The sequence below is a fragment of the Ixodes scapularis genome, unplaced genomic scaffold (assembly GCF_016920785.2).
Source record: "Ixodes scapularis isolate PalLabHiFi unplaced genomic scaffold, ASM1692078v2 PGA_scaffold5__190_contigs__length_132052651, whole genome shotgun sequence".
Classification (NCBI taxonomy): Eukaryota; Metazoa; Arthropoda; class Arachnida; order Ixodida; family Ixodidae; genus Ixodes; species Ixodes scapularis.
The window spans coordinates 42,718,430-42,745,616 of record NW_024609880.1 but is presented as its reverse complement, the minus strand read 5'-3'; the positions used below and the strand labels follow the sequence as shown (position 1 = coordinate 42,745,616).

The window sequence follows — 27,187 nt, the reverse complement described above, 5'->3', positions numbered from 1 at the left end:
AAGCGCAGCGCGACGGATGGGTTAACGCGCGCCCCCGTTATTCGCTAAAACGACCATTCGCTCAAATGTCGCCGTTCGCTAAAATGTCATTCGCTCTTGTGATATGGACCCACACATCGGTTTTGTTTCGGGCATAGTTGGTTGGCGCGGTTGGAGCGCGCATGCAGTTGCCCGTGGTCCCGATTTGCCGTGATCGTGGGAGTTGGTGCCTCGGCACCGGTGGGCTACCTTAGCCATTAACATGAGCAGAAGTAAGTGGTCTTTACTAGCTTTACCTGTTATTTAGTAGCCTACCATATTTGGACACTTAGCCGTGAAGAATCGCGAGCACAGGCACATCCGTTCTCGAGCTCAATTTGTCTTGTCAAAACGAAACCAAAACCATCATTGTGTGCGCGAATGTGCACGCTGTCGTGTGTTGTCTCCCGCCGTCAAACCACTGGCGAAAACAATGCCCGCGATCTTAAGCGAGTTGGTTAATTGGCAGTGCTACACACTTTCTTGTTTCTTTCCTTTAGCGTGGAGGAGTGGGGGTTACATCAGAAATGCCGTACAACACTCCCGCGCTGCCGATTCCTGTCAAGAACGCACCTTAACTTGCTATAGCCACTCTACTCCTATAAGTTTCTGGTTTGGGGGGGGGGGGGGGGGGGGGGGGGGGGGGTTGGGGGGTTGGGTAGGGTAGGGAGAAGTTGGTGGGCTTTTTGTCACGTAAGAAGGCAGCCTGCCCCGCAGGGATCAGCGCCTGATCAGCTACAACTCATTTTCAGTCTCGTTCAAACTGTCTTCTCTTAAAGCACTTCTACTGAGTGCACAAGAACTATTAAGCAAGGGTGAGGCAGTTAAGGACATGGGCAAGGTGGGGAGTGGACACCTCCTGCTAAGAGATGTGAACTCTATTAAGTGCCCAAAGTACTCGAGCGCATAAAAGAAATTGACTCTGCTCTTCAAACTGTGAAAAAAAGGTGAACTTCAGTTGTATCTAAATTACACAGATTCAGCTTAGTCACAACCCTTTTTTTTTGAACATGGAGCCTGTGGGCTCTTCTAGTCAGTGTTTATGCTGCATATGTATTAGTGGCTGTGATATTTTTAAGACAATATATTTTTCCATCCAAAGTAATTAGATATAGCTTTGTATGTTAACTTGGGTGTAGGGATTACTGTATTTTATGAACAGGGATTAAGAACATTTTTATTTAATGAAAACAGGTCAGCAAGGACTGCTTTATTCTGAAACATGTTGTGGTACCTTAATTTTTTTTATGGAGACACGCAATGCACAGCATTTTATGGAGTACATAAGGTTGCGTTGCTCTTCTAGTCGATGCTTAAAGCTGCATATGTACGAGTGACTGTGGTAGTCTAAAGATATAAAATACACATTTTATTTTGCATCTGAATTTTTGTCAAATGTCAGTAGCCTTGTATTTTGTTACTAAACTTGGTTATAGGGCTGTTTAAGTAGTGATTAAACATGTGTATTCTTTATTAAACAAAAACTGTAGTCAGCGAAGGTAGTTTATCTGACTCCTTGCAGTGGTTTAGTTTTCTGGATACATGTTTACAATTGGTCTATTAAGTAGACGGTTTTGTACTGGCGTGGCTCAAGTTAGGCTTTTATTGTCGGGGCCTGCCATATAAAGTCTATCATGACTCTGCCTGCTGCCGGAATGGTTCTCAAAGCCTTTCCTTTGCATAAATTGCCAATATTCCATATTTCAATGCAATAGAAATAGAAAAATGTGTATGTATGTTGCTTGAAAATTATTCTGGGATGTGCATGCATATATTTTTGCTACATTTTCACATTTAGAAACAACAAATCACTTTTAGACATTTGTTTGACTTCCGTGACCTGCTCCAAAACCTACTTCTACGGCTACAAAACTTATTTTTGCTGCTCCCGAGCTGCTCTAAAGCGAGCGTTTTACTGCTCCAAAACTGCTCCAAAGTGGGACTTTTGCTGCTCCCAGCCCTGATACAAAAGGTTCTAGCCCGCTTCCACCCCTGAGTTTATGATTGGAGCCATATGTCTCTTTTTACTAATTAAAAAGTCTACTAAAAAAAAGCCTCACACAGACGCTGGTTCAAAAGTTGCGAGTATAAAAAACATGCGATTATATGTTCGAGCGAAATAAGCCACGGCCTCCCGAGAAGGGGAGATAGATCTTGCTTCCTAGATGCAGTGACCTGCGAGTGATTGAGTTCACTCACCGTATCCTTTGTACACATTGTAGCTTATTCGCAGATTATATTTCGCCCCAAAGTTTGTACAAAGAAGCTTCTTCACTCTACGATCCTTGTGGCCCTCATATTTTCATACCAATGCATTTTGTTCCAGGCTTTCAACAAGGGGTAGCAGTCATTTCGAAAAAAAAAAACGTCAGTTCACATAAAAAAAATGCCTCGATGAAAAATGCACTAAGCGAAGACGTACCGTGCGGTGCGAGAAACAGACTTGGTTCTTGTTCCCTGGTCATGGAAGATTCCTTCGCTAATCCTCTGGCACACAGATTGCGACGTGTCTGTTGAGGGGACACCCTTTTTTCAAGCTTATCTTCATTCCCGTGCTCGTGCAATAGATGCTCATTTGCTTGACATTGAACCGCCGAGCCATCCGAAAGGCGCACGCAGTAGTGATGCAAAACTATCGATGAATCGACTATCGATACTATCGATAGTTTTGGAAAAACTATAGATAGTATCGCAGAACTATCGATAGTCGACTATCGATAGTACTATCGATAGTAATACTATCGATAGTTTTTCGATAGTCGACTATCGATAGTTTTTCAATAGTCGACTATCGATAGTACTATTGATAGTTTTTCGATAGTCGACTATCGATAGTACTATCGATAGTTTTTCGATAGTCGACTATCGATAGTTTTTCGATAGTCGACTATCGATAGTACTATCAATAGTTTTTCGATAGTCGACTATCGATAGTTTTTCGATAGTCGACTATTGATAGTTTTTCGATAGTCGACTATCGGTAGTACTATCGATAGTTTTTTTACTATCGGTAGTCAGATTTTTGGCAGCTATGGAGACTATCGATAGAACTATCGATAGTTTTGTACCACTAGAGCGAACACAGTTGCCGCACCGCCAATCCCGTCTTCGTTATCACTGAAAGCTGAACCAAAGTTGGGATGGTAAGTGCTTGGGCTAGTTGGTGTCCCATTTGAAAAAATAAAGCGAGAAAAAGAGAAGAGGGAATGACTGAAACTACTAGTGTCGTAAAACTATCGATAGTAAACTGTCGACAGTACTATCGATAGGTTTACAATAGTCGACTATCGATAGTTTTCCGATAGTCGATGAACAATAATTTTCCGATAGTCGACTATTGATAGTACTATCGATAGTTTTTCGATAGTCGACTATCGATAGTACTATCAATAGATTTTTTACTATCGATAGTCAGATTTCTGGAGACTATCGATACTATCGATAGTGCTATCGATAGTTTTGCACCACTAGCGCGCAGTCTCATGCCCGACTTTCTTGGTCCCTTCTTTCCATCCTTTGCTTCCCTCGCTCAAAGACGTGGCAAGGAGGGAAGCCTTGCAGAATCTCGAGTCTGGTCATCCGCCTTTAAGCATTGCATAGACATGCGCGAGTAGTAGATTTTAAATTTGAAGCAAATTTTTTTTTTTATTTATTTAATATACCTCAAAGCGCCCTTTCGGGCATTGTATGAGCGGGGAGTACATGTTTTTGACAAAAATATTCAATTAATAAATTTCGTACATATTTGCTTAAGGGGACACACCCCGTGGGAGGGTCAACTTTTAAACCCTTGGCTTAAAATTAATGAAATTTACAGGGTAGGCTAGTGGTCGTGCTAGAGGGTGAATAACAAAATGTCAGGTCTGTCGGTTATGTGGGAAGGAAATTAGAGCAGCTTCTATCAGCAACACGCCTACATTGTTTAGTCAATCTATCGTCGGAAAACTATCGCAATATTCAAGATTTTTATTCACTAGATATCTAGCGGAATGCCTAGGAGGTGTGGCTATGGAAAGCTTTTTGTAAAAAGTAATTTATTTCTATCAATTTTCTCTTCTGCAAAATTGGTCAACTTTTTGGTTTTCTGTGTCTTCGACAAAATATCAACATTTTTTTTTTTATAAGAGACATCCGTAAAGTGACAAAAAAATTTCATAGCCGCATTCTTTATTAAATTTCAGTCAGGTAAAGTGAAGAACGAGCCTTCCCTGTATTGCCATTATCGAACGATAGATTGACTAAAATTGAATTTATACCAAAAAGTGGAACAGAGAAAAATGTGTTCAAAGTGCTCCAAACCCTACATTTTCTTTAGCTTCAGTGGACAGAAAATAATTTATAAAAAATAAACTATGCAGTGTAAAACAGTGAAAATTGCAAGGAATACCCTCTAAATGTTGGTGGATGTAAATATGCAATTTTTCAAAATCGCCAATTTTTGCAGATTTTTAATTTTTCTGGGTGGTGTCCCCCTTTAAAGAAAAGAAACAATGCAAATATACCCACTCAAGAAAAAGTACCAAACGAAAATAACATAATATACCCACTCAAAAAAGAAAGAACACTCGTACACAAACGGGGAGCATCGTGCCAACCAGGCTACCGGAAAAGAAATTAAACTATCTTCACACATGAGAAACAAAAAGGACACCATCCTATGGCTCATTCCTGGGAAAGGTGGAACAAACGTTCACATGTAGACTTGAATTAATTTTTATCTGTTATATTTACAACGTTGTGGGGCAATGAGTGTCTTCTGTATTGGCAAGCTGTAATGGCGAGTTGTGGAATTGGTTAGTGCGGCAATTTGATAAGCAAATTTTGTGAGGATGATCATGTCTGGGAAGGATGCAATGAGGTGGAGGCAATAAGCGTTCCTTAAGGTTAATATAAAAGTATTAAATATTCTGGATGAACGCCAGACGGGAGACTTTGCGCCTGGCGTCTAATAACGGTAAATTAGCCCTTTGTTTCAGCGCTGAAACGCTCGTGTAAGGTGAATAGTCACTATATATGAAGTGCGTGGCTTTGTTTTGAATTTTTTCTATTTTGGAAATTAGGTAATCCTGGTGGGGAGACCATATGATGCTGGCATATTCAAGCTGAGAACTGACAAAGGACTTAAAAGCTAGTAAATGAGTTTCAGGGGGAGCTAAATACAACTTCCGTCTGATGAATCCCAAGGAACGACTGGCTTTCCCAACTATGTAGTTAATATGATTGTGCCAACTAAGAGTATTGGAAATGAAAACACCCAGATATTTATATTTATTTACCTTTTCCAGAGGGACACCATTGATAGCGTAGTTGCAACTGATTGATGATTTTTTGTTGTCACAGTCATACATTTTGTTTTGTTGATGTTAATTCTCATCTGCCACCTGTTGCACTATGAAGCAATAGAGTTCAGATCGCTTTGAAGTGTACAGGTGTCGGCTGTATGTACTATCTTTTTATACAGCACACAATCGTCTGCGAAAAGTCGAATCGATGAAGAAATGTTAACAGGGAGATTATTTACATATATATGAAAAAGAAGGGGTCCCAGCACGGAGCCCTGGGGCACGGCAGACCTAACATCAGTGCTTGATGATAACTGATTAGAAATTGCAATGGATTGGGTTCTATTGGTAAGGAATTGTCTAATCCAAAATATAAGTGAGGGGTCCATATTCAACGTTTCCACTTTTTGTAATAACCGCTGGTGTGGTGCGCAGTCAAATGCCCGAGAAAAGTCTAGAAATATGATGTCGGTCTGTTGGAGTGAATGAACGTTTTTGTAAAGATCAGTTCGAAGTGAATAGCGCTTTTGGCTGAACATTTTCGAGTCGAATATCAAATAGTTTCCCCAAGGCCTTTCACTAGTACTGTTGCACCATGCTTAAACAAAAACCCAGCTAAATTGAACACCTAACGTAACATAACTTAACCTAAGCTAAGTGAATTTTCATTTAACCATATTTATGGACTGTGTCATGTGAACAACACATTCGTCGCAGCTATCCCAGTCGAGGAGATTTATAAATCCACAAGTCATTTGCGTTTCCAACTCGTTACTTGCCCTCCTTGGCGGAAACGGGAAACACTCTAGGGAGGATCCCTTGGCTCTGCCAGGCAGGCGTGGCAGAACTGCTCGCGATCACAGCTCGATAAAAGCCATTTCTGAGTGCAAACGACACCTTTCACTTTCCCAATGTAGTAGCACTGCAGCCCGTATGAGATTGAACTGTACGGTTTCACCGGTTTTTGAACGTTGACAAAACGTTTTGCTGTGAACGTACGTGCAACCGGGTGGTCCTTTCTTCGAATTGGAAAGGCCGAGATTGACCAAATGATGGCATGTAAAAATTAACAAAGATAAATGTTCTACAAAATTTTCTTGATTTAAAAAAAAAAAAAAAAAAAAAAAAAGGAATCTGTTTTTTGCTTTTTTTCTTGGGTCGGCGGCAAACTTGGAAGATTTGCTGGTTGCCAAAGGTCGCAACTTTGATAAAACCATATAGTACTGTACCCACGTGGATTTGCTATGCTAACTATACTTGTTTTCACCTTAAGAAAAAAGGAAGTTTTGCTCATAAGCCGCTCCGATAACCAAATCTTCTTGACAGATTTGGTTATCGGAGGGAGAACCGATGCTTTTGGTGTTTCAAACGGGTATGTCTTGATAAGATAACATATATCTAACCTGAAATTCCCCTACATATATCTTAATTCTTCGCATAAAGGGAAAAATGAGTACTAATGCTCCACAAGGAGCCGGACTATGGTTCCTAAGGGGGAACACTGTTCTTGGAGCTTTTTTCTTATTTTATGACCAAATCCAACGAAACTGCACAAGCTTATTCAACTTTTTGTGCTGATTTCAAATACCTGGTAATTTTCTCAGTCAGTAGAATTTGTCCTCAAGATAACTAAAGCTTGCCTGCCTTTGTGGGAGGAGTAATAGGGAAAACTCTACTCTATCCTCTTTAACACAAGGCTAGATACTACGAAGTGCAGACAATACAATGTTTGAAGCACTTTTAAGATAAACCCATTAGCGATTTTATTACACATTGAAGTTCAGTGCTGAATGTGTGCCTAACAATAATAAAACAAAAGATGAATTTAAAATTTCTTAAACCTATATTAAGAAATCTGCTCTCAACAGCGCTGAGTAAGCGTTTCTTTCTTTTGTGTGTATGTTGATTTGAATGACTGTTCTCCGGGTGCGCTGTTCCCCTTGTACATCATGAGCAACCAACTCGCCCGAACCTCTGTGTGTTCACACATTTAGCTACATGTTTCAGGAAAAGTTATATTTCTATCTGCCCTAGATGATGAGATATCCCTCCTGCAAATTTTCAACAAATCCAAAAATTGTGTTTAGGGAAAACAATGTTTTAGAGTCGACTTCAACACACATTCAGTCTGCATAGACACTATAAATTGATTTATAGCTCTAAAATTCAGCTATGAAATTAAAAACCTGGTAGTTTAAAAAAAAGCAACAGCTGTAGAGGTCAACATTGCCGTTTTCAAAAGAATGAAGTGTTAGGAATCTTTTGCCTCCAAAGACCCATGTCCCCCCCCTTTTAAAAGGTGACAACGAGTATAGAGAGTTTTCATTCATTTTAGACTATTTTTACTTAACAAATTGTCAATTAAAAATGCTACACTGTGTGACCTGTGATGATAATTTGTTACATTGTGCGATAATGCTACACTGCATGGTGATAATATTGTCACAGCTCACTGCAAAGGTTGGTCAACCTTTGCTATAGGTTGGCCAACCTTTGCTATACTAGTGAACCTAATGCTGTGATATTTACTAAAAAGCTGCTCATTCTCATATAAATTTTAATATGTGCAGTTTGGTTCTTATTTATCTATAGCGGGTACATATAGGTATATGTATAATTTAACTGAAGCATTGCAAAATGTGTCATGTCATTGGCATTTCAGTTACATGTTGAAAGACTTCCAGGTGGTCTAACTTAACTATAATTTGTTTACTGCGGCGAGCAATGTGCCCTTCAATTGTCCAGCACTTAAAACAAATGTTTTTAGTTTTCTAAGAATATCTGCTTCAAAATCCACTCTTGCCGCTCCAAAACACTGTTTTGGCCGCTCTGAAAGGTGCTCCGAAACGGCTTAGGCCAATCACATCACTGTGTTGAGCATGCTTCTCACCGAGCATCCATGCATTGCGGTGAAGCAATACCCGCGGGGCCACTGAGCTCCGCGATCATTGCTTCCCTCCTTGACAGCTCTGCCATTCACGTCTGCCCATCAGTCGGGGTTGTTTTGTACAGAAGAATTTTTTTGATCCTCGGTCGATGTGTATCGGAGGTAAAGCGTCAACGTACAGATCATCAGTTGGCGCATTCGAATCCCGGCCGAGGTTCCCGCGATTTGACGGAGGCTTAATGCACAACCAAGATATCGGTTGCAAGTCAGAAGAGCCTCGGACGGCCCAAATGATTCCCCAGTACCTTAGCGGGGTGTGCCAGGTGCCCTTCGTCGGTTTGACTTAATGGAAACCTCAAACTTTGCTTTGACGCACCGTCTTCGTTCTGCATCAGGTATGGCCGCAAGCCCTCCATCATCCTTAGCTACGCCCTGGCCTGGGTGTCGGGCATCGTGTCTTCCTTCATGACCAACCTGTTTGCCTTCATGATCCTGCGCTTCCTCGTCGGCATGTGCATCATTCCCCTCTCGGAGGACCCCTACATACTCAGTGAGTCCTGCCTTCGTGCTGCGCAGCACGCGGATCCTTTGTGAGCTCGCATAATTGAGAAACAGCTAAGAGATTCTTGAAAAAAAAAAAAAAAAGAGTTTGAGATGTGAATTTTTGCGTATTTTTGTCCCGTGAATTTGAACATTGCGAGCATTTGACCCGAACGTATCACTAGACGAGAGGAAAGCCAAAAAACTGACCGCTGGGTGCAACATCGTACCTAAAGGTTTTGACTGCTTTGCGTGTGCCGCTCGTGGAAGAACAATTGAAGGTCGCCATTCCCTCCTTCCACCGAACGCGCTGGAAAGGCTCTGATTTGAAAGCGCTGTGGTGGCTACTTGGCACATCAGTCTGAAATTCATAATACTGGAGTGCAAATGAAGAGGATTTAAGTGTTTTTTTTTTTCAAGTGCAGAACTGCTTCACTTTCCTTTTAACTCTTTGAGTGCCGGGTCTTTTCCCCTTGCATGTCGAATGTGCAAAGTTTTACCTCATTAACACTAGCATGCTTCGTGAAGAAAATTTATTTTACAGTAGACAGGCTATTTCGTGGGCAAAAGCTTAATCGATGTCTGCATGTCTCCAGCCTACGACACGTGTCTTGCGTTTTACTTTTGAGGGCGTAATACTGCGCAGCGTCACCTCGACCTCGCACCCCGGAGTCAAGCTTTCGAGCGGCCTCGCTCACCCTTTCTTAATTTGGCACCGTAACTTCCTGGTTTTCGCGATCGTAGAATATACCGAGTTTCTTAGGCATTCCTGGATCTCGGAGTTTGCCGTGAAGTGCGAGATCAAACGACATAGATTCACCATTTTGTAACAACGAAGGAGCACATTAAAACAAAAATCGCTCAAAAAAAAAAAAAGAAATGATATGCGATTAAAAGGTGACATTACAAGATAAAACATTATTCTTGTCGCTCGCTTGTGCGTGCCACTGCACATAAAAAAAATGACAGCCCACTTGAAGAGGGCAGGAAGCAAACAGAAATGGAAGCCCCACGGCAATGTGCCCGATTATGCTCGAGCGTCGCACTCAATGGGTTAATGTGCCGTCTGTCCTGTGCATTCCATCTTGATGCCTCGAATAGGCTGATCGAATCTCAACTTTTACGGCGAATGTCGTCTGTGGCCCATTACCCTGGCCGATTGGTGGTGTTTGATCGTCTTTGTAACCAAATAGCTAAACTTGACAAAAAAAAAAAAAACATTTCCTCTTTGAATTTGGCAGAAAAACTCTTCCTGCTTTATCTAGCCAAGAAATGCTTTGTTTACGTGATGCCACAATGTTGAGTGACACTGCGAAATCGTAGCATCATGTGCATGTCACGTCACGACCTGATATTGTGACGTCGCAGCGTGAATGTACGATGCGTCGGAAGGCGCGACTGCCGCCACCGCAGACACTTAATTTCCAGGATATGGCAGTAGGCCCGTAAATTCTTTTAGGCAAAATTTTCGACTCTAGTCTTAGGCAAACTGCATTACTTTGTCTGCTAAGGCAGAGGACTGCAATTTTGAGCTGTTTTTCTTTTCTGCAAGGTAGATAATCCTTTTACATTCTTTCTCTTGCTTTGATTATGGCTCTACGTGGCCCTGCTCGAAGAGAAGAGTGTCATGCTCCAAAGGGAAGGGGTGAAATGGGATGTAACATCAGCCTTTATCTCAGACTTGTGACTCGGTGACACACCTTTTTGGGGCAAGTTTAGAGTGATTTGAGTTTAATGCAGCGGTACCTTTCTTTATATAAATTCTCTCTGGCACCGACCAGTCGAAAACACGACTTTTGGGTGAGGCACAGGACCTGATAATGATATTGATAGTATTTATTTGCAACTCTGAGAGATGCTGGTGGTTGCAAAGAGACTGAAGGTCAATACCAGATGCCCGCAGCACCAAAAAAAAAAAAAAAAAATGGGTATAAAAAGTAGTAAGGGTGATTGTGGGCTGATAAAACTTACAAGATGCCTGACGATGTTGAAATGGAGCTTGTCGTATTGTAATTTTTGTAATAATTTGCGTTGAAGGGGCAATGACCGAGAACAAAAGAATGTATCAACATTTACCTATTTTTCGGACTGTGGTTCATGAACTCTACATCTTCAAAAGCTGCAATTTGATGTGGCACGGACTGTGCAAGATTGTGTTCTTTCTACGTCCATCATTACGGCGAGAGCCGACGAATTTTGTGACGGACAGAGTATGTCAATGGCGATTTATATATAGTACAAGCTTTTTCGTGAGCCGATTAAGCGGATCCCTCATCAAGACGTGCTGCGCGCGAGAATTTTTTTACGTGCGAACTGTTCACCTGGTGCAGAACCTCCAGAGAAAAGTCAATTTTCTTCGGCCAAAATTTGCCCCTGCATATGGACCGCGGTCCGGAAAATACTGTACTTGACCCCCTCGGTCTAATTGGAAGACTGGGAAGCGTTTCTTCCCTCGACGACTAATTCTCTACGGGGGCGCTGTTGCCACTGGTTTTCCATTGCAGGTCTGGAGTACATTGGGCCCCGCTGGCGCACCGTGCCCATCGTGCTCTGGTCGGCCTCCTACATAGTGTTCTCGATGGTCTGTCCCTGGCTGGCGTACGGCATCTGCAACTGGACCTACCTCAGCATCGTCACCAGCATGCCGCTGGTCATGGTGGTCGTGTTGATCAAGTGAGCTTGTTTTTCCCGCCTAATGTCTTTTGGGCTCTCAGTCTCCTTGTCGATCGACCGCCGCCACGCCCGAAAAGATGGAGCGTTTTTGGACGAATCTGCGGCACTGTTGCGGCGGCGGCTACAACTTGCGAGACCTTAACGCGGTGGTTCTCGACCGTCAGTGTTTCGCGGACCCCCTTGCGAATCGGCGGAGACGACGGAGGACCCTGTTCGTGGTGAGGGGAAGGGGAAGGTAGAGGTCAGTTATGATGACAACTTAATACCGTATTTACTCGCGTAATGAACACACTTTTTCCCCAAAAATTGACATATATATTTGGAGGGGGACCTTCATCACACGGAGTCAAATTTTTGCATTTACGCACTCTGTGCAAATGTCATATTAGATGCCAATATGACACGGCAAGGTACTGCGGCACGTGTCCATTGTTGGAGATGCACCCACGGCTGGTTGTCGGGGGCGCGCCACAGTAACCATGCTTTATAAATTTTGAACCTTTTTAGGGCGTTTTCGTGGTCCTTTTGTTGAAGGAAAAGCACCCACAAAGCTCACTCAACAGGGAAAGCAACACAACCGTTCTTAGGCGATATGTATTGCTAGTATCCGGCGGCGCGCTCCGCTTATAAGAACTGCGTATAAGAACTTGTAGGAAGTCCAATCGCCGACCAACCGCCCAAGCCCGCTCGCACAGATCAAGTTATGTTCACGGAGACAAGAACTCGTACGAAGTCCAACCCCTGACTGCCGAAGCCCCCAGCATGAATTAAGATTCATCAAGTTTCGTTCAAGGAGACGGCTGTTCCCAGGTCTACCAGACACACTCAGCCTACAGCACAGCATGCACCTTGCGGCGCAGTTCTGTTACGGATTAAATAAACGCATTTACTCGGAGTATGTGAAATTAGGCCTAACCACTTTCACGATTTCACTGTCCAAAAGCAAACCACAGACGACGGCTTGTTTGGTGACATCAATGCATCAGACAGGCGAAAAATGGCCGGGGCTCGGCAGTTCCTCGATCGAAGCTTCGTCAAGTGTGCGCGACGCTTGGCTTCCTGGTTAATTACTTCCGCAGCTACGCACTTGTGGCCATTACGAGAGCGGCTTGGCTCGGCTTGACTTGGCCTGACTGCTTGGCAGCAAACATAGAGTTATTATAATGTACGCTAGAGAGTTAACTGGTGCTAATGTGCTTCTGGTGTGCGTCTGGTAATGCATTTCTATGGGAAAAAGCGAGTGCATTTTCTCTCTGCGCTCGATTATAAGAGCAAATATCGCGAATGATTTATATGTACTAGGCTCATTGAAACATCTCTCACTGACGCAGATGAAAAAAATATGTCAGATACGGCGTTCTTATTTGAAGCTCTTGGCATGAAAGACGGTGCTAAAACTGCTTCGTACATGTATTTATGTGCACTGTCGTACACTGTTAGCACAAACATGGTGTTGGCACTTTCCAGCATGCGGGATATACGTGCCAAACGAACGAAGGACATGTGGAAAGCCACGAGAGACGGCAAGAACTATGCAGTAACACTGGATAAGTAACTCCTTGTGCATGCAGACGATCAAAATAAATTGAAAGCCACACAGTATAGTCCAATTTGCAATAAATACATACTGCTTTATTCTTTCTGCTCATGAATATGTGCGAATATGCTTGTTCTGGGTTAAAGTCATCACCTGAACGCTCCAAATCTTTGCAAGTAGGGACAAGCCGGAGAACAGGTGCCCAATAAAAACTGCCCGACCTAGGAAATAATAAAAATACACACCTTTCGTAGTCCACTTACTTTATCTGTTACATTTAAATGTTTTTTTAATCGATCGTAAAGATGCATGACGGAGTCATTTTCATATAATAATAATATAATAATTATTATTATTATTTGCATACAAAAATATGACTGGGTGGCGTGCACGGCTACGCAGGAAGGTTAAAACCCATACGTGAGTGTGCCTGCCAGCCCGCCACTCATATTGACAGGACGGGCATAGTGCAATATATAAGCGCCACCGGAATGCTAGCGAACCTTGAACACGCACTAAATTCCTTTAGATTGTTATTTTGCTTAGAATTGTTGCTCAATTTTACATACCTGCTATGGAACAGAGGTTTTGGCCTGAAATATAGTGAAGTTTAACATCGTTCTACTAGGCCATTTTAAGTGTGTTGCCGTATCTCATGTGTGCACAAAAACATGTTTTTTTCTGCATGTACATTGCGTCAAGAACCCAAAGAAAACAACATCTATATCAAATCTAATACCAGATTTATAAGCAAAAAATTAAGCACCATAAACTGCAAAAAAAAAATTTTTTTTCAATATTGTAAATAATAATAAAAAATATTTTCCTCTGGCACATGTTGTGGTGTATTTACAAGAAAAACGGGTTACAGAAATCAGCCCAGTTAGAACACGGCTGCATGCTGTCGCTTGGGTAGGCAGTCAGTCAGTTCACGCGATAGTCTCGCGTGCACGCTGCACGTCAAGGCACGAGCACTGCCACAGATATAACATTTCCCCCGGCGTAATTGAAGAAACCAAAGGAAAACACACACTGCACACAATGCCGAAAACGTTATGCGTCGTATCTGTCTGGAGGACGACGATGTCTTGTGGGGTAGCGCTGTTGCACAGCGGGATTGTCGGTTGCCCTCTGTGGGGTGGTTGCAAACTCACTGACAACAGGCTCGTCGACGCCGTTCTCTGGATCCCTCAGGTCGGGCAGGAATCCGTCTGATGTGACTTGCATCGAGTTTTCACGATGATGAAGCATCTGGTCTTGGTGACGGCGCCAGATATATATGCCCCGAGCAGTCGTGACTCGAACCTGGAACGACACTGGGCCAGATTGCTTCAGAATTGTGCCGGGAATCCACTTCTGGGAGCCTCTATAGTTCCTCACGAGAACATTGTCGTTCACACTAAAAATCCTTGTTCGCGCCTTTCGCTGCGAGGTCTGGACGAACTGTTGATGTCCTACTCTTCCCCCAACGGAAGGCTTAATGGCATCGAGTCTTGTGCGAAGTCTTCTGCCTAAGAACAAACTGGCAGGTGTTTCTTTCGTCGTCGTGTGAGGGGTATTGCGGTACGTCAGAAGAAACGTTTGTACCGTCAACTCCAGGGAGTCTTGCGGTCGTCCTTTTCGGAGAGCAGACTTCAATGTCTGGACAAACCTCTCCGCGAGGCCATTAGTACTCGGGTGATAGGCCGCGCTCAAGATGTGACGGCCTCCTAGATTCTTAATAAAAGACTTGAATTCTGTTGAGACAAACTGAGGACCGTTGTCCGTAACAATGGCCTCAGGTACACCAAAACGACAAAACAAGTCCTGAAGACGTTGGATCGTGTGCTGTGATGTCGTCTTCTCCATCACATAGACCTCGGGCCACTTTGAGTGTGCATCTACGGCGACCAAAAACATCTTCCCCTTGACTGGACCCGCGAAATCCAAATGCACCCTTTGCCAGGGTGATGTCGGCCATGCCCAAGGGTGGAGGGGCGCGGGGACTGGCTCGTTCCGCTGTTGATAGCATTCTTGACATGCTTTCACTTGCTCTTCCAGGTCATTGTCAATTGAAGGCCACCAGATGTAGCTCCTGGCTAATTCCTTACTTCTGACAATACCTGGATGACCCAGATGTATTTCTTCAAGCAGGAGATTGCGCAGTTTTGGTGGTACGACTACCCGCATGCCATACATCAGACACCCTTGATGCACAGTGAGCTCCAGACGTCTGTCAAAGAAAGGCTTCATTTCCTTGTCAGTGATGGACAATGGCCAGCCCACGTGTGTCAAGTCGAGTACTTTGCTTAACAAAGGGTCGTGGCGTGTGGCACGAGCAATGTCACGGCTGGTGACAGGTAGCGTATCTAGACGCAGAGAATAGAAAGTTTCGTTTCCTTCGGTAGATTCATCTACCACAATGTCAAGTGGCAATCTTGACAAGCAGTCTGCTTCAGTGTTGTCACTTGATTTCTTGAACTGGAGCGAGTAGCTGCACGGATGCAGCGCTGGGCAGTGACGCTGTCTACGTACAGCTACTCGCTCCAGTTCAAGAAATCAAGTGACAACACTGAAGCAGACTGCTTGTCAAGATTGCCACTTGACATTGTGGTAGATGAATCTACCGAAGGAAACGAAACTTTCTATTCTCTGCGTCTAGATACGCTACCTGTCACCAGCCGTGACATTGCTCGTGCCACACGCCACGACCCTTTGTTAAGCAAAGTACTCGACTTGACACACGTGGGCTGGCCATTGTCCATCACTGACAAGGAAATGAAGCCTTTCTTTGACAGACGTCTGGAGCTCACTGTGCATCAAGGGTGTCTGATGTATGGCATGCGGGTAGTCGTACCACCAAAACTGCGCAATCTCCTGCTTGAAGAAATACATCTGGGTCATCCAGGTATTGTCAGAAGTAAAGAATTAGCCAGGAGCTACATCTGGTGGCCTTCAATTGACAATGACCTGGAAGAGCAAGTGAAAGCATGTCAAGAATGCTATCAACAGCGGAACGAGCCAGTCCCCGCGCCCCTCCACCCTTGGGCATGGCCGACATCGCCCTGGCAAAGGGTGCATTTGGATTTCGCGGGTCCAGTCAAGGGGAAGATGTTTTTGGTCGCCGTAGATGCACACTAGGTTCTTGTAATCTCAACAAGACGGCTTCGAGATAGCTGAGGTGTTCTTGCTTTGACTTTCCGGTGATCAGGATGTCATCGAGATAGCAGCTGACACCCTTCAGGCCCTTCAGCATATTATCCATTATCCTCTGGAAGATGCCTGGTGCTGATGAGATGCCAAAAGCAAGACGGTTCATGGCGTACAATCCCTGCCTAGAGGTGGACAGGTATCCCATACCACGTATTGATGAGCTGTTGGCGACGAGGATGTTCGGGTGCACGGGTTGGATCATCGTCTGACTGCTGGGGGCTTGACTGGAGCCAAGGATTGTCCAGCCTCGGAATCCTGGAGCGGCCATCAAGCGGCAACCCCTCAGCGAAGACCATGAGTCGCATCGGGCACATCGAGTCTTTCGACGATACGACGAGCGACTGGCGCTCCTATGAAGAAAGACTGGCGTCATACCTCCTGGTAAACGAGGTTCCCGAAGGTAAGAAGGTCCATGCCTTCTTGAGTCTCATCGGTCCGAAGACGTGCGCTTTGTTGAAGTCGCTTACGGCCCCGCAGTCACCGTCCGAAAAGTCGTTTACCGCGTTACTCAAGCTTCTGGGCGATCATCTTGCGCCGCAGCCATCCGTCATAGCGGAAAGGGCGAAGTTCTACAAGCGTTCGCAAGAAGAAAGTGAGTCCATCGCCGAATTTGTAGCGGTACTTCGAGATCTAGCACAGAGCTGCGATTTTGGAGGCTTTCTTGATGAGGCGCTACGCGACCGTTTTGTGTGCGGCCTCCGCCGAGAAGATGTGCAGCGCGTCCTCTTCACAGAAGACAAAAAGCTGACTTTCCAGAAAGCGGTAGAGAGGGCTCTTGCTATGGAAATAGCAACTAAAAGTGCAGCGTTAACGCACACCAGCGGTGCATCGGTCCCTGACGTCCACAAGGTTCGGGTCGACCACAAAGCGCGGATCGACAAGCAAGTACCAGAGCAGTCAAGTTGTTTCCGTTGTGGCTCGACCAACCACCGCAGTGATGCGTGCCCCCACGTCGGTGACACATGTTTCAAGTGCAACCGGAAAGGGCACATTCAGCGCGCCTGCCGTTCGGGTAACAAGAAGCCGACAAAATCGAAACGACAAAGGCAGGTGAAAACGCTGACGTCCGTTCACGACGCGGTATCTCTGCAGTGGTCAAGGCTGTGGGCTTGGAACCAATCACCGTACACATAAACGTTGACGGTGTGAAGCTTACAATGGAACTTGACACAGGCGCAGCTGTGTCCGTTGTCTCCTTGGCTGAATTTCGGAAGCTGTTCCCAAGAAAGCAGCTACAACCTACAACGCTCACACTTCGCACGTATACAGGAGACTTTGTGAAGCCGAAGGGTCGGGCCTTGGTCTTTGTGCAGCACAACGACCAAAGTAAGGAGCTTCCACTGTACGTCGTGGAAACCAAGGGCCCGGCATTGCTTGGCAGAGAATGGCTGCGAGAAATTCGGCTAGACTGGAAGAACCTGGTCACTGTCAACAGGCTCGACACGTCGGAGAGTCTCAAACAAAAGTTGGACGCCTTGTTGGAGAACCACAGCGACCTGTTCAAAGATGAGCTTGGCACCATTTCTGGAGAACAAGCCAAACTTTTTCTTCGTGAAGGTTCACAGCCGAAGTTTCTGAAGGCTAGAAGCATTCCATTCGCACTGCAAGCAGCAGTCGAAACAGAATTGGCAAAAATGGAAAAGTTGGGAGTCATCACGCCCGTGGCTACCAGCGAGTATGCGACACCCCTTGTACCTGTAGTAAAAAAGGATGGCAGTATACGCCTCTGCGGAGATTTCAAGGCTACGCTCAATCCCATCCTCATCGCCAATAAATGTGGTGTATTTACAAGAAAAACGGGTTACAGAAATCAGCCCAGTTAGAACACGGCTGCATGCTGTCGCTCGGGTAGGCAGTCAGTCAGTTCACGCGATAGTCTCGCGCGCACGCTGCACGTCAAGGCACGAGCACTGCCACAGATATAACACATGTTTCCTTAAGCGTGTATAGTCCGGAAAATATTGTATCATCCAGAGTTCTATATATTTTTGCTTATGATATAGGCAGCACCTCAAAAGCTCAGTCGCTGGTCTCCATTCATGCTCGTTTTATGAGCATGAGCTTTTAACCTTCTTTGGGTGCTCTTACCATAAGAGCTCCCATTCCAAGTTAAAAAGGTCAGATGTTGGTTAAGTGGGACACGGTTTCAAGATGGGGCTGAATGCTCAAGCTGTAATAATGGCTACCTCTTGCTTCAGGTTTGTGCCAGAATCTGCCAGCTGGCTGCTGACTCGTGGTCGCCACGACGATGCCGTCATGTATCTTCGTAGGGTCGCCCACTTCAACAAGAAAGAGATCCCTGAAAATATTGAATTGAAGATTGCAGAGGTATGCATTATGCTGCTAATTATTTCCCCAGAGTCTGGCACCAATTTTTTTTCGTCAAAACTATTTTAGGGTATGGCTACGGACATTGTGGCCGAAGTCCATGAATTTTTTTTTAGAAATCGGAGGTGGTCGAGCGCAACGTCTGGGACGTTTCACATGGAATGACCCAATAGAATTTTTTGCAAGCTCCTGCACTCAAGATCAAAGTGGCAAAAACAGTGTAAAAGCACTTCACATTAGTCTGGGTAAAGTGAATGGTCGACCTGGTCGCAAGGAGTGGCCACTTCAATCCTTCTCCTCGGACAATTTGTAAAAAAAAAAATGAGGGTGTTTTACTGTCTTTCTGTAATAGTCAAACCCGATTATGTCGAACCAATTTACATGGAATTATCCCTTATATCGAACAATTTTTGTGCACGGTAATGTTACAGTCGTAATATATAGCAATAACTAGGGTTACATCGAACAAAAATAGCAGCCGCTACCGATATATCGAACTGCCAAGAGCGCCGCTTTGCTCTGCAAGCTGGCTTTCCCCCAATGTGAGTGGCTGCATTGGGGGAAGGCCAGCTTGCAGAGCATGCTAACTTTTTTTTTTCCGAATTGCCGCGTCAACCGCTCGGAAAAAAAAATCCTTTGCGGAGGGAGTGGAGAAAGGGTGCTGCGTGCTCCTCCCCGCGCTCCGCCCGCAAAAGAGAATATTATTTTTTCTTCTGGGCGGTTGATTAACACCTCCTAGGAATAATGCTGTAGTGCTCTTCTCGCAATGTTGCAAAGGAAGGCCATCGGAGGCACACGTCGAAGTGAAGGCAACGCGTGTGGATCGTCCGTCATAATGCGCTTTTAGTCACATAAAATGAAAGCTGCACATAGAAACGTGTCTAGAAAACATTTTATTACATGGGCAAAATATTGCACCGCTAAATAATTGTTAGGAAATGGCATGAGGTATGCACATAGGATGTTTATAGAAAAATGTAATTGTTTTTTTAGTCAAAAACATCGAGTCACGCAATTATTGCTGTAGGAATGCATATTTTATACAGAAATACTTCGACAAAATGGTGAGACACGCAGTGATTGAACACAGCAAAACAGACCACAGTTAAAAATCAGGTAGATGTAGTCAATGCGGACACAACTCGACAAGTGTCACTGACGATCATGAAAGCGATGTTACCACGTGCAGTCACTGAATTCTTGCATCATACCCCGGCCACATGGCAAAATTAATGCAATTTCGATCGAATGACATTATGGGGTCTACAAATCAGCTTGCGACGCTCGTATAATCACTGAAGACCGCGAGCTGATTAAGTCCCATATCATTTAATGAAAATATAATAACTTTTCTGTGTGGCAGGGGTACTAAACTTACTATTTACATTCAACTAATTTACTTCTCCCTATGGGCTCGAGCTGCCTTAGAACAAAATATTGTATTTTGTATACAATATTACTATTACCTTAATACAGTTAAGATTCTATTATAAATGTGGTAAAGGCAATAAAATAACATTGGTATAAATAAACACAAGCACAAACAATGCACTTTCAATAATCACACAAACTTGTTATTCTCCTTCCAGTAAAAACTAGAATATGTATTACCACGCATATTTACAAGTGTCGACGCAATAGCACACGGATAACGACAAAAAACAAAATTCCATTATATCACAAGATTTAAAAAAAAAAAAAAAAGACTGCAGCACTCGGTTTGTGTCTTACATGACCAAGAAAGCCCGTAAATAAATTATGTCTCAGCTGTCGATCGTATTCATACGTCCGACAATATCCGTGACGAAAATATTAGAACACAAACTGCAAGAAGTCTCCCTGTTAAGAGAGAGGTCTATCAATAATCGACCAGTGTCATCCTTGACTGGTTGCCACACACGTCACTCAAACTAGCAGGACTTGTTCCACGAATTCATGTAAATGTCGTATTATCAAGCGAAAACAAAAAAACTACCCAAGACTGAGGTGACGACAGAAAAACGACGGAAAGAAGTAAGCAAGTCTAAAAAGAACCACACACGAGGCACCGGCAGCATGACGAAAGGCTTAACATTTTCGACCCATTTCTTGCTCGTTTGCGCTCCCTGCGGCGATGACTGGATTTTTTTTCGGTTCCCTTCCCTTCTGAAAGTGGCAGCGTTCCTTTTCAGTCAATCAGCAGCTCACGCACAACGTAAATTTACCAGAATCGGAGCCCATATGAGGGAAGATGTCGCATCGCAGCCGGTTGATTCGAAAAGTGTGGGGAGCTGTTGGGACTGCACGTAGTCCTGCGGTTACGGGGATAATTCTAAATAAGAATTTGGTACTTTCAACCTTTGTAACGTGTTGTATATTACATTTATATTATATATATAATAAATTGGACAAGACTGCACTTTTAAAGCATAAATTGATGTCATAGAAACGCGCACGAACACCACTGCACCGCTCGACAAGAAACATTTTTCACTCCGATACCAAATATTTTCTCTCATAGTTGCACCATGGCATTCCTTCTTCGGCATTGTGACGTAACCCCTCGGAGCGCTACGGCCGTATTTCTAGGAGGCTTTGGGTTGACGCGGCCGCCCAGAAGGAAAAAAAAGCCAGATTGCTCTGCTAGCTGGCTTTCCCCCAATGCAGCCGCCTGCCTTAAGGGAAATCCATCTTGCAGAGCAAAACGGTGTAGAAAAATATTGATATCTCAGAAGCAACGAAGAAAAAGCAGCAGAAGATGCATGATCATTTCATGGTGTAATATGTCAGCAGAAAGTGGATTTTTGAGAGTCAAATTCAATAAAACTGTTGTATCGAATTACACAATATATCGAACTAATTCTTGTTTTTTGGTGAGTTTGATATATGCGGGTTTGACTGTATGGGTCAATGTTACCAAATTTCTGAACCACCGTAAAAGCCACTTTAAGTGTGTGATGGTGCCATTGTTCCATTTTTGAGTTGTGCACCTTACTGAAAGGGGGACGAGGCAATGGTTTGTAGAAGTGAACACAATATCCTGCGGACTCTTTTTTTGCTTTTAACTAAAATGGCCCTTTCTATCTTTTGATGAGCATATTTGGGGATGTTGATTAATTATTATTCATAGGTCTGGAGGAGTTTGAATGCTATACACATATTAAATGTTTAATTTCTGAGAGTTTGAAATTTTATGCAAGCAAAGAGCAACAAACACCAAACTTTACATAAGAAAGGACCCCCTCCCCCCCCCCCCCCCCCCCCCCCCCCCAAAAAAAAAAAAGAAAGAAAGAAAAAGACATTCTAAATTCGATCCAAAATAAACCCTTCACCTTACTAAATGACACTGCTGCAGTCATTGACCCCTCTTTAATGTGCAAATATTCTAGAACAAGAGAAAAGGTGCCAGCAAGAAAGTGACCTTCTTGGACTTGTTCAGGACACCAAGAATTCGCAAGCACTCCATCCTGATGCTGTGTGCCTGGTACGTAATTGACAGAGTGGTTCGGTGTCTCGGTTAGTACAGTCCCACTCAAAAGGACAAGTCTAGACTCGTTGATTTAAACTCCAGGAAGCCACGAATTTTGTTTTAATTATCAGACATGCATCTAAATGACGCAAGAGAAACTAATGATTTGCCTTAGGAATGGCTACACATACAAAGCAGATATTTGATGATTTCCTCTGCATAGGCCTACTGGTCATAAGCAGGTATGCCACACATGAAACATTTGTGAAATGTATAACATAAGTTTATCTCTAAAAAAACGTTGTTCATTGTGGTCTGTTTAGACGGCACGTGACAACTCAAAACAAAATTATGTTTGTTCATCAGGCCATGAAGTTGTCTATTGTGAATTACTAAACAGGAAACATATGAGCAATGAAAACAGGCACTGCACGGCAGTTTTCATTACAACTTGCGCAGACACTGTGACAGGGACTTATGCCATGCTGCCACTCCACAGCGTCCACGCTAGTTGCTATGGAAATTTTTGCGTCCTTCCCCTTTTGGCAGTTTGATACTTCGGACCAGTGGTTCTCAACCACTGATGTTTTGCGGACCCCTTGTAGATTGGCGGAGATGATGGAGGACCCCGTTCGTGGTGAGAGAGGAAAGTTATAGGTTAAATATAAGAATGATTTAATAAATGGATATAACTAAAGGCTAGTGTGAAGTAGACATCTCTTATTGACATATACACGAGGAAACTCAAACCAAAATTAAAACGTCTATTCTCAATCTTTAAAAAAGACAACTTTTATTGTAAGGCTCGTCAAATTATAAGGTGCTGGAGAAAACCAGCCTTCCGCGTTGGGTCCTTATTTCACTCTTTTTGCTCGCGTTCCGCCCATTGAAGAGCATGCGTGAAGTGCCTCAGCAAGCACCTTGTATCACTGTGCCGCAGTGTTCTTCCGCAGCATAAAGGCCGTCTGCTTTCATCACCATCACAGATGCTGTCCAGCCGGACAACATCTGTGGGACAACAACTGTCCATGTTGTCGCTTATGTAATGGCAGCTAGAGGCCAGGGCAGTCTTGCGGGAGCGGTAGTGCCGGAACCCATGCTGTGAAGTCGGAAGCAGCTGAAGACGATCGAAGTGGTTGAGTAGGAGCTTGTCGATAATCCGCTCGAAGTTCTGACAAAGGATGGAAGTGACGGACACAGGGCAATAACTGGATACGTCGCTCGAGGACTTGCCTTTTACCCTCGAAAACCAGAGTGACCAAAAACTGCTGCCAGCTTTCCAAGAGGGCCAAGTTCTTCGGAGGATGTTGGTATTTAGCAAGGAGGGAGGGCAGAACATTGGGCCGAATCATTTTGAGCAGGATGGGAGGGACACCATCTGGAACAGCTAATGCGGACGGTTTGATGTGGCATAGGGCGTCCTTATAGCCTAATGGAGGGATAGCTAGAGAGAGACGACAGGACGTGAGGATTTGGCGGCAAGAATGGCGTAGCATCAACACGCATGCATAGAGAGGAGGTGGAAGCAGGTGAAAATACCGACTCAAACTGGTGGCCCTACATGCTGGCGGTCTCTACAAGTGAAGTGACGAGCTTGTGGTTGGCGATGAAAGACGGTTCCTGTCGGGTAGTTTGAAGCTGGCTGACATGCGACCCAAACAATTTGTTCTTTGCGTGCCTGTAGTCCGATGGTCCTTGGGGCAACTGCACCTTTTTTGACAAGATGCGCTACCATTTCCACTCTCTCTCCTACCACATTCCCCGCTGCTGCTGCTTCGAGGTTTTGGGAAATTGTCTGGTACATCTACAATGAACGTGCGGCCCCAGGCAGCACTTTGTCATTCCCCCCCCCCCCCCCTCCCCCCTCCCTGAAGACATGGCCAAACCACTCAAAATTCACTCTCTGAAGCGAAGCGAAAGCAAATCTCCTTGAGCACATCGTGCAACAGCTGCCGCCATTATCAATCGCAGCACGCTTTGTGCGGTCGTTTGAAGTTTTTCCTCACGTGGGGACCAAACGAATTGGTGTTGTTTCTTCTCCTAGGTTCATCACTTACTGCTGCTACCACACCAACGTGTACAACACCTCCTTCCTGGGGACCAACGTGTACCTCTCGTATACCCTTGGCTCCCTGGTGGAGCTTCCCGGACTGCTGCTGGTCCTGTTTGGTCTGGACACGTTGGGCCGACGCTGGCCCATGATCATAGTCACTGGCGTGGCCGGAATCGTCGGGGTGGTTGCCATCCTCTTCCGCAACGGTGCGTTTCCCAGAGATTTGTCTCGTTGCTGAAGGGATGAGAAGAGCAGAGCGGTGACTCGGTTGTCCCGCCTCGTGTCCTACCTTCCCTAATGCTTCCACATTAACCTATTGACTACTGCGCATCGCACACTACCGGACCGTTTGTACCACACAGTTTTCTCCCTAAAATATGGCCACCTTAGGCGTGACTTTTGTTTGGATCATAAGCTTTTACGGTAAAACTCAGCACAGTAAACAAGCAAACATGTTTCTTTACATGCTTAAGTGGTTTGTTCGAGTCTAAAAATCACTAGGCACTCACAGATTCTTCCTTGTATGAAAGATATTGAAGCACTCCATCCTCGGTCGCTTAGGCACTGCACAACCAAGGCTATCTTGTCGTGATTCTGACTCAGAACTGCTGTTGGAATCGCTCCCGTCGTTGACAGAAGGCTCCGAAAAGTCACCATCCTCACCAGACGTCCCGTCATCATCGCTGTCGATGAGATTATGTATGATTTCGTCGTCGGAAAGGCCACGTCGACTACTCAATACTGCCATCTTCAAGCAAACAGCGATAGAGCGGGAAAGACGACGCACAAAAGAACAAGCTCAAACAAACGCAGCAAACAAAACGACTCTTGCCATTTGTAGGCAGTGTACAGTGAAAGCTCGTTAATTCAAACTTCAATGCTTCCAATTTATGAATAATACGAACTGTACGACTTGGTTCGGCCAAGCTCCAAAGAAGTCTATGTATAAAAAAGCCCGTTAATTCGAATGCGAGTAGGTTTTGCCACGGATAATTCGAACTACACGCCACCGCACCGGCGGCTTTGCACCTGGCACACGGCCAGAGAAACGCACCCGCTGCGTACACACGAGGCTGCGTCGCCTCCGAAACGGAGAGAACGGCGAGAGAAGGCAAAATCAGGAAAAACCTAACTGGCGCGAAGGCGGCCAGAAGTGCCAGAAGGCAGCGACGGCTGCTTCCTCTCAGTTCTACGTGGCTGCGTGCACGTGACCTGAGAGACTCCTTGCCTGCGCCTATCGGTCAATCTCGGTGACTTTGAAAATCTCCGGTGCGCACACACAATTGGCGCTCTCCTCCCCTCCCCCTCTCCCCTCCCCCCTCTTTTACAATGCCTACACACACACTCACACACACATCTGTCTTGGCGGAAACATGCAAGCACCCTAGTCTCGGCGGTCCCCGTCGGGCGTCTCGTTTGTTTTCTGCTTTGGGGGTACCGGCCGTCGCGATTCTTTGTGGTGTTGTTAAGCCTCGGCTAAAGTTTGTTTCGGCGGACATCGGGGGTGTGGCGCCGGACCTAGAGCTGCGACTTGAAGATGGCATGTGCCTACGGCAAATACCATGCCAAAAGGTTGCAAGAGAAGTGTGACATCCTGTAGGAAGTGGATGCCGGACTTTTGTCTAAGCAAGAAATTGCAAAGAAGTGTGCAATACCGAAAAGCATGTTATCTACTTACATAAAGAATAAGAGGGCTTTTGAAGACTCTTTGGTGGCAGAAGTTGCCAACGAAATGAAGAGGATGCAGCCCGCAAGGTATCCGGACCTCGAGAAAGCGCTTCTGCTTTGGATTAAGGACATGCGTGCACAGGATATTCCACTGAGCGGCCCTGCCATACTGACGAGGCAGCAGACTTCGCCCAGCAGCTGGATTATGACGACTTTGCTGCTTCAGATGGGTGGCTGCACCGATTCCGCGAGCGTTTAGACTTTGTTTTCCGTGCTGTGTTGGGAGAAGGAAAGGCTGTTACATCACTTTTATTTGTTTGAACTTTCGTTAATTCAAACTGAGGCGGCTTCTCCTTGCGGATTGAATTAACCAGCTTTTACTGTATCTGACTACTGTACACCAGAGCCGTATATTGGGAGAGTTTGGCCAGTGGGTGTGGCGACGAAGGCGCCGGAGAGGAGAAAAGTAAATGAAAGGGAGGAGAGCGCCGAAGGAGCGACAGAGAAAGAAGGGAGCAGAGAAGAGACGACCGCCATTTTTTAGCAACGCTGTCGGAGACTGGTCGGAGAAGAGCACTGCTGAGGCTACGCGTCGTCTGCTACGGGCCGACTTCTTTTTCGCCTGATTAAAAGTTTGTGGCCATATGCCGAAAAATCTTCACTTATTAGCTTTTTAACCCACCGAGGAATAACGAAATGTCATTTTCTTGCCAGAGCCAGGGACATAAAAGGCAATAATCGAGATTTAGATGTCGATCCCACGCATTCCGCCGGGAGAATGATCGAAGATGGCGGCCCTCCCCACTCAGCTGGGAGCAGCCGGGAGTTCACACGCATGCGCTCATGCCTCTCGCTCTGCACCGCGTGCTGATTGGCTCACTCGGGAGGAGAGCGTTTCGGCGGCGAGATCATAGACTGACCAAACTCTCCCCGTATATGGCTCTGCTGTATACCAAGTCCGATAGCACGCCATCTATGAACGGCTTTTACAGCGGAGCTGTTAAGGGCTAGGTTCCCCAGGATTGTCTCCGGAATGTCGACACAAACCTACCTGGACAGCTACCGCCATCTATAAGCGACAACGGCAAGCACACAACCAGTATGGTTTCCGCCGTCGCTAGTAGATGGCGGCAACCTTTCTAGCTGTCATAGGAGATTGGATAGTTGGGCACGTTGGTGGGAAATCATCGTAGGAAACAGCGCGAAAACGGACAACGACGAAGAAGAAGCACACGTAACGAGCGCAGCGCTCGTCACGTTTGTTTCTTCATCTTTGTCTGTTTTGCGCGCTGTTTCCTATGCTCCTATGCTCTTATTAGTTTCGGTTTGGACTCGCGATGGGTCAATTGTGCTCCCTTTCGGGGAAAGGAGACAGGCTGCGTAAGGAGCGGCGACATACGCAGCAGCGCGAATGGGTCCGCAACCGCCGCAAAGCCGCTGTCGCCTCGACTTCCACTGCGTCCAGCGCTTCAGATTTTCTTGCCAAAGAGCACATCGCTTGCCTGGAAAGCCGCCGCCGAGAAAAGAACTAGCGATGTAAAGGGCGCCGGCGGGCCAACGC

At 45.2% G+C, this 27,187-nt stretch overlaps 1 protein-coding gene across 2 annotated transcripts in view; it reads left to right on the top strand.

The window, feature by feature from the left end:
- Nucleotides 1–27,187, top strand: part of LOC8053706 (carcinine transporter) — a 49,933-nt gene that overhangs the window by 14,898 nt on the left and 7,848 nt on the right. For both annotated transcript variants that reach the window (XM_029990494.4, XM_042293800.1), the window contains 5 exons: nucleotides 8,583–8,737; nucleotides 11,232–11,400; nucleotides 18,328–18,457; nucleotides 21,826–21,920; nucleotides 23,950–24,164. In XM_029990494.4, the coding sequence (XP_029846354.3) occupies nucleotides 8,583–8,737; nucleotides 11,232–11,400; nucleotides 18,328–18,457; nucleotides 21,826–21,920; nucleotides 23,950–24,164 (764 nt within the window). The remainder of the gene's footprint in view (nucleotides 1–8,582; nucleotides 8,738–11,231; nucleotides 11,401–18,327; nucleotides 18,458–21,825; nucleotides 21,921–23,949; nucleotides 24,165–27,187) is intronic.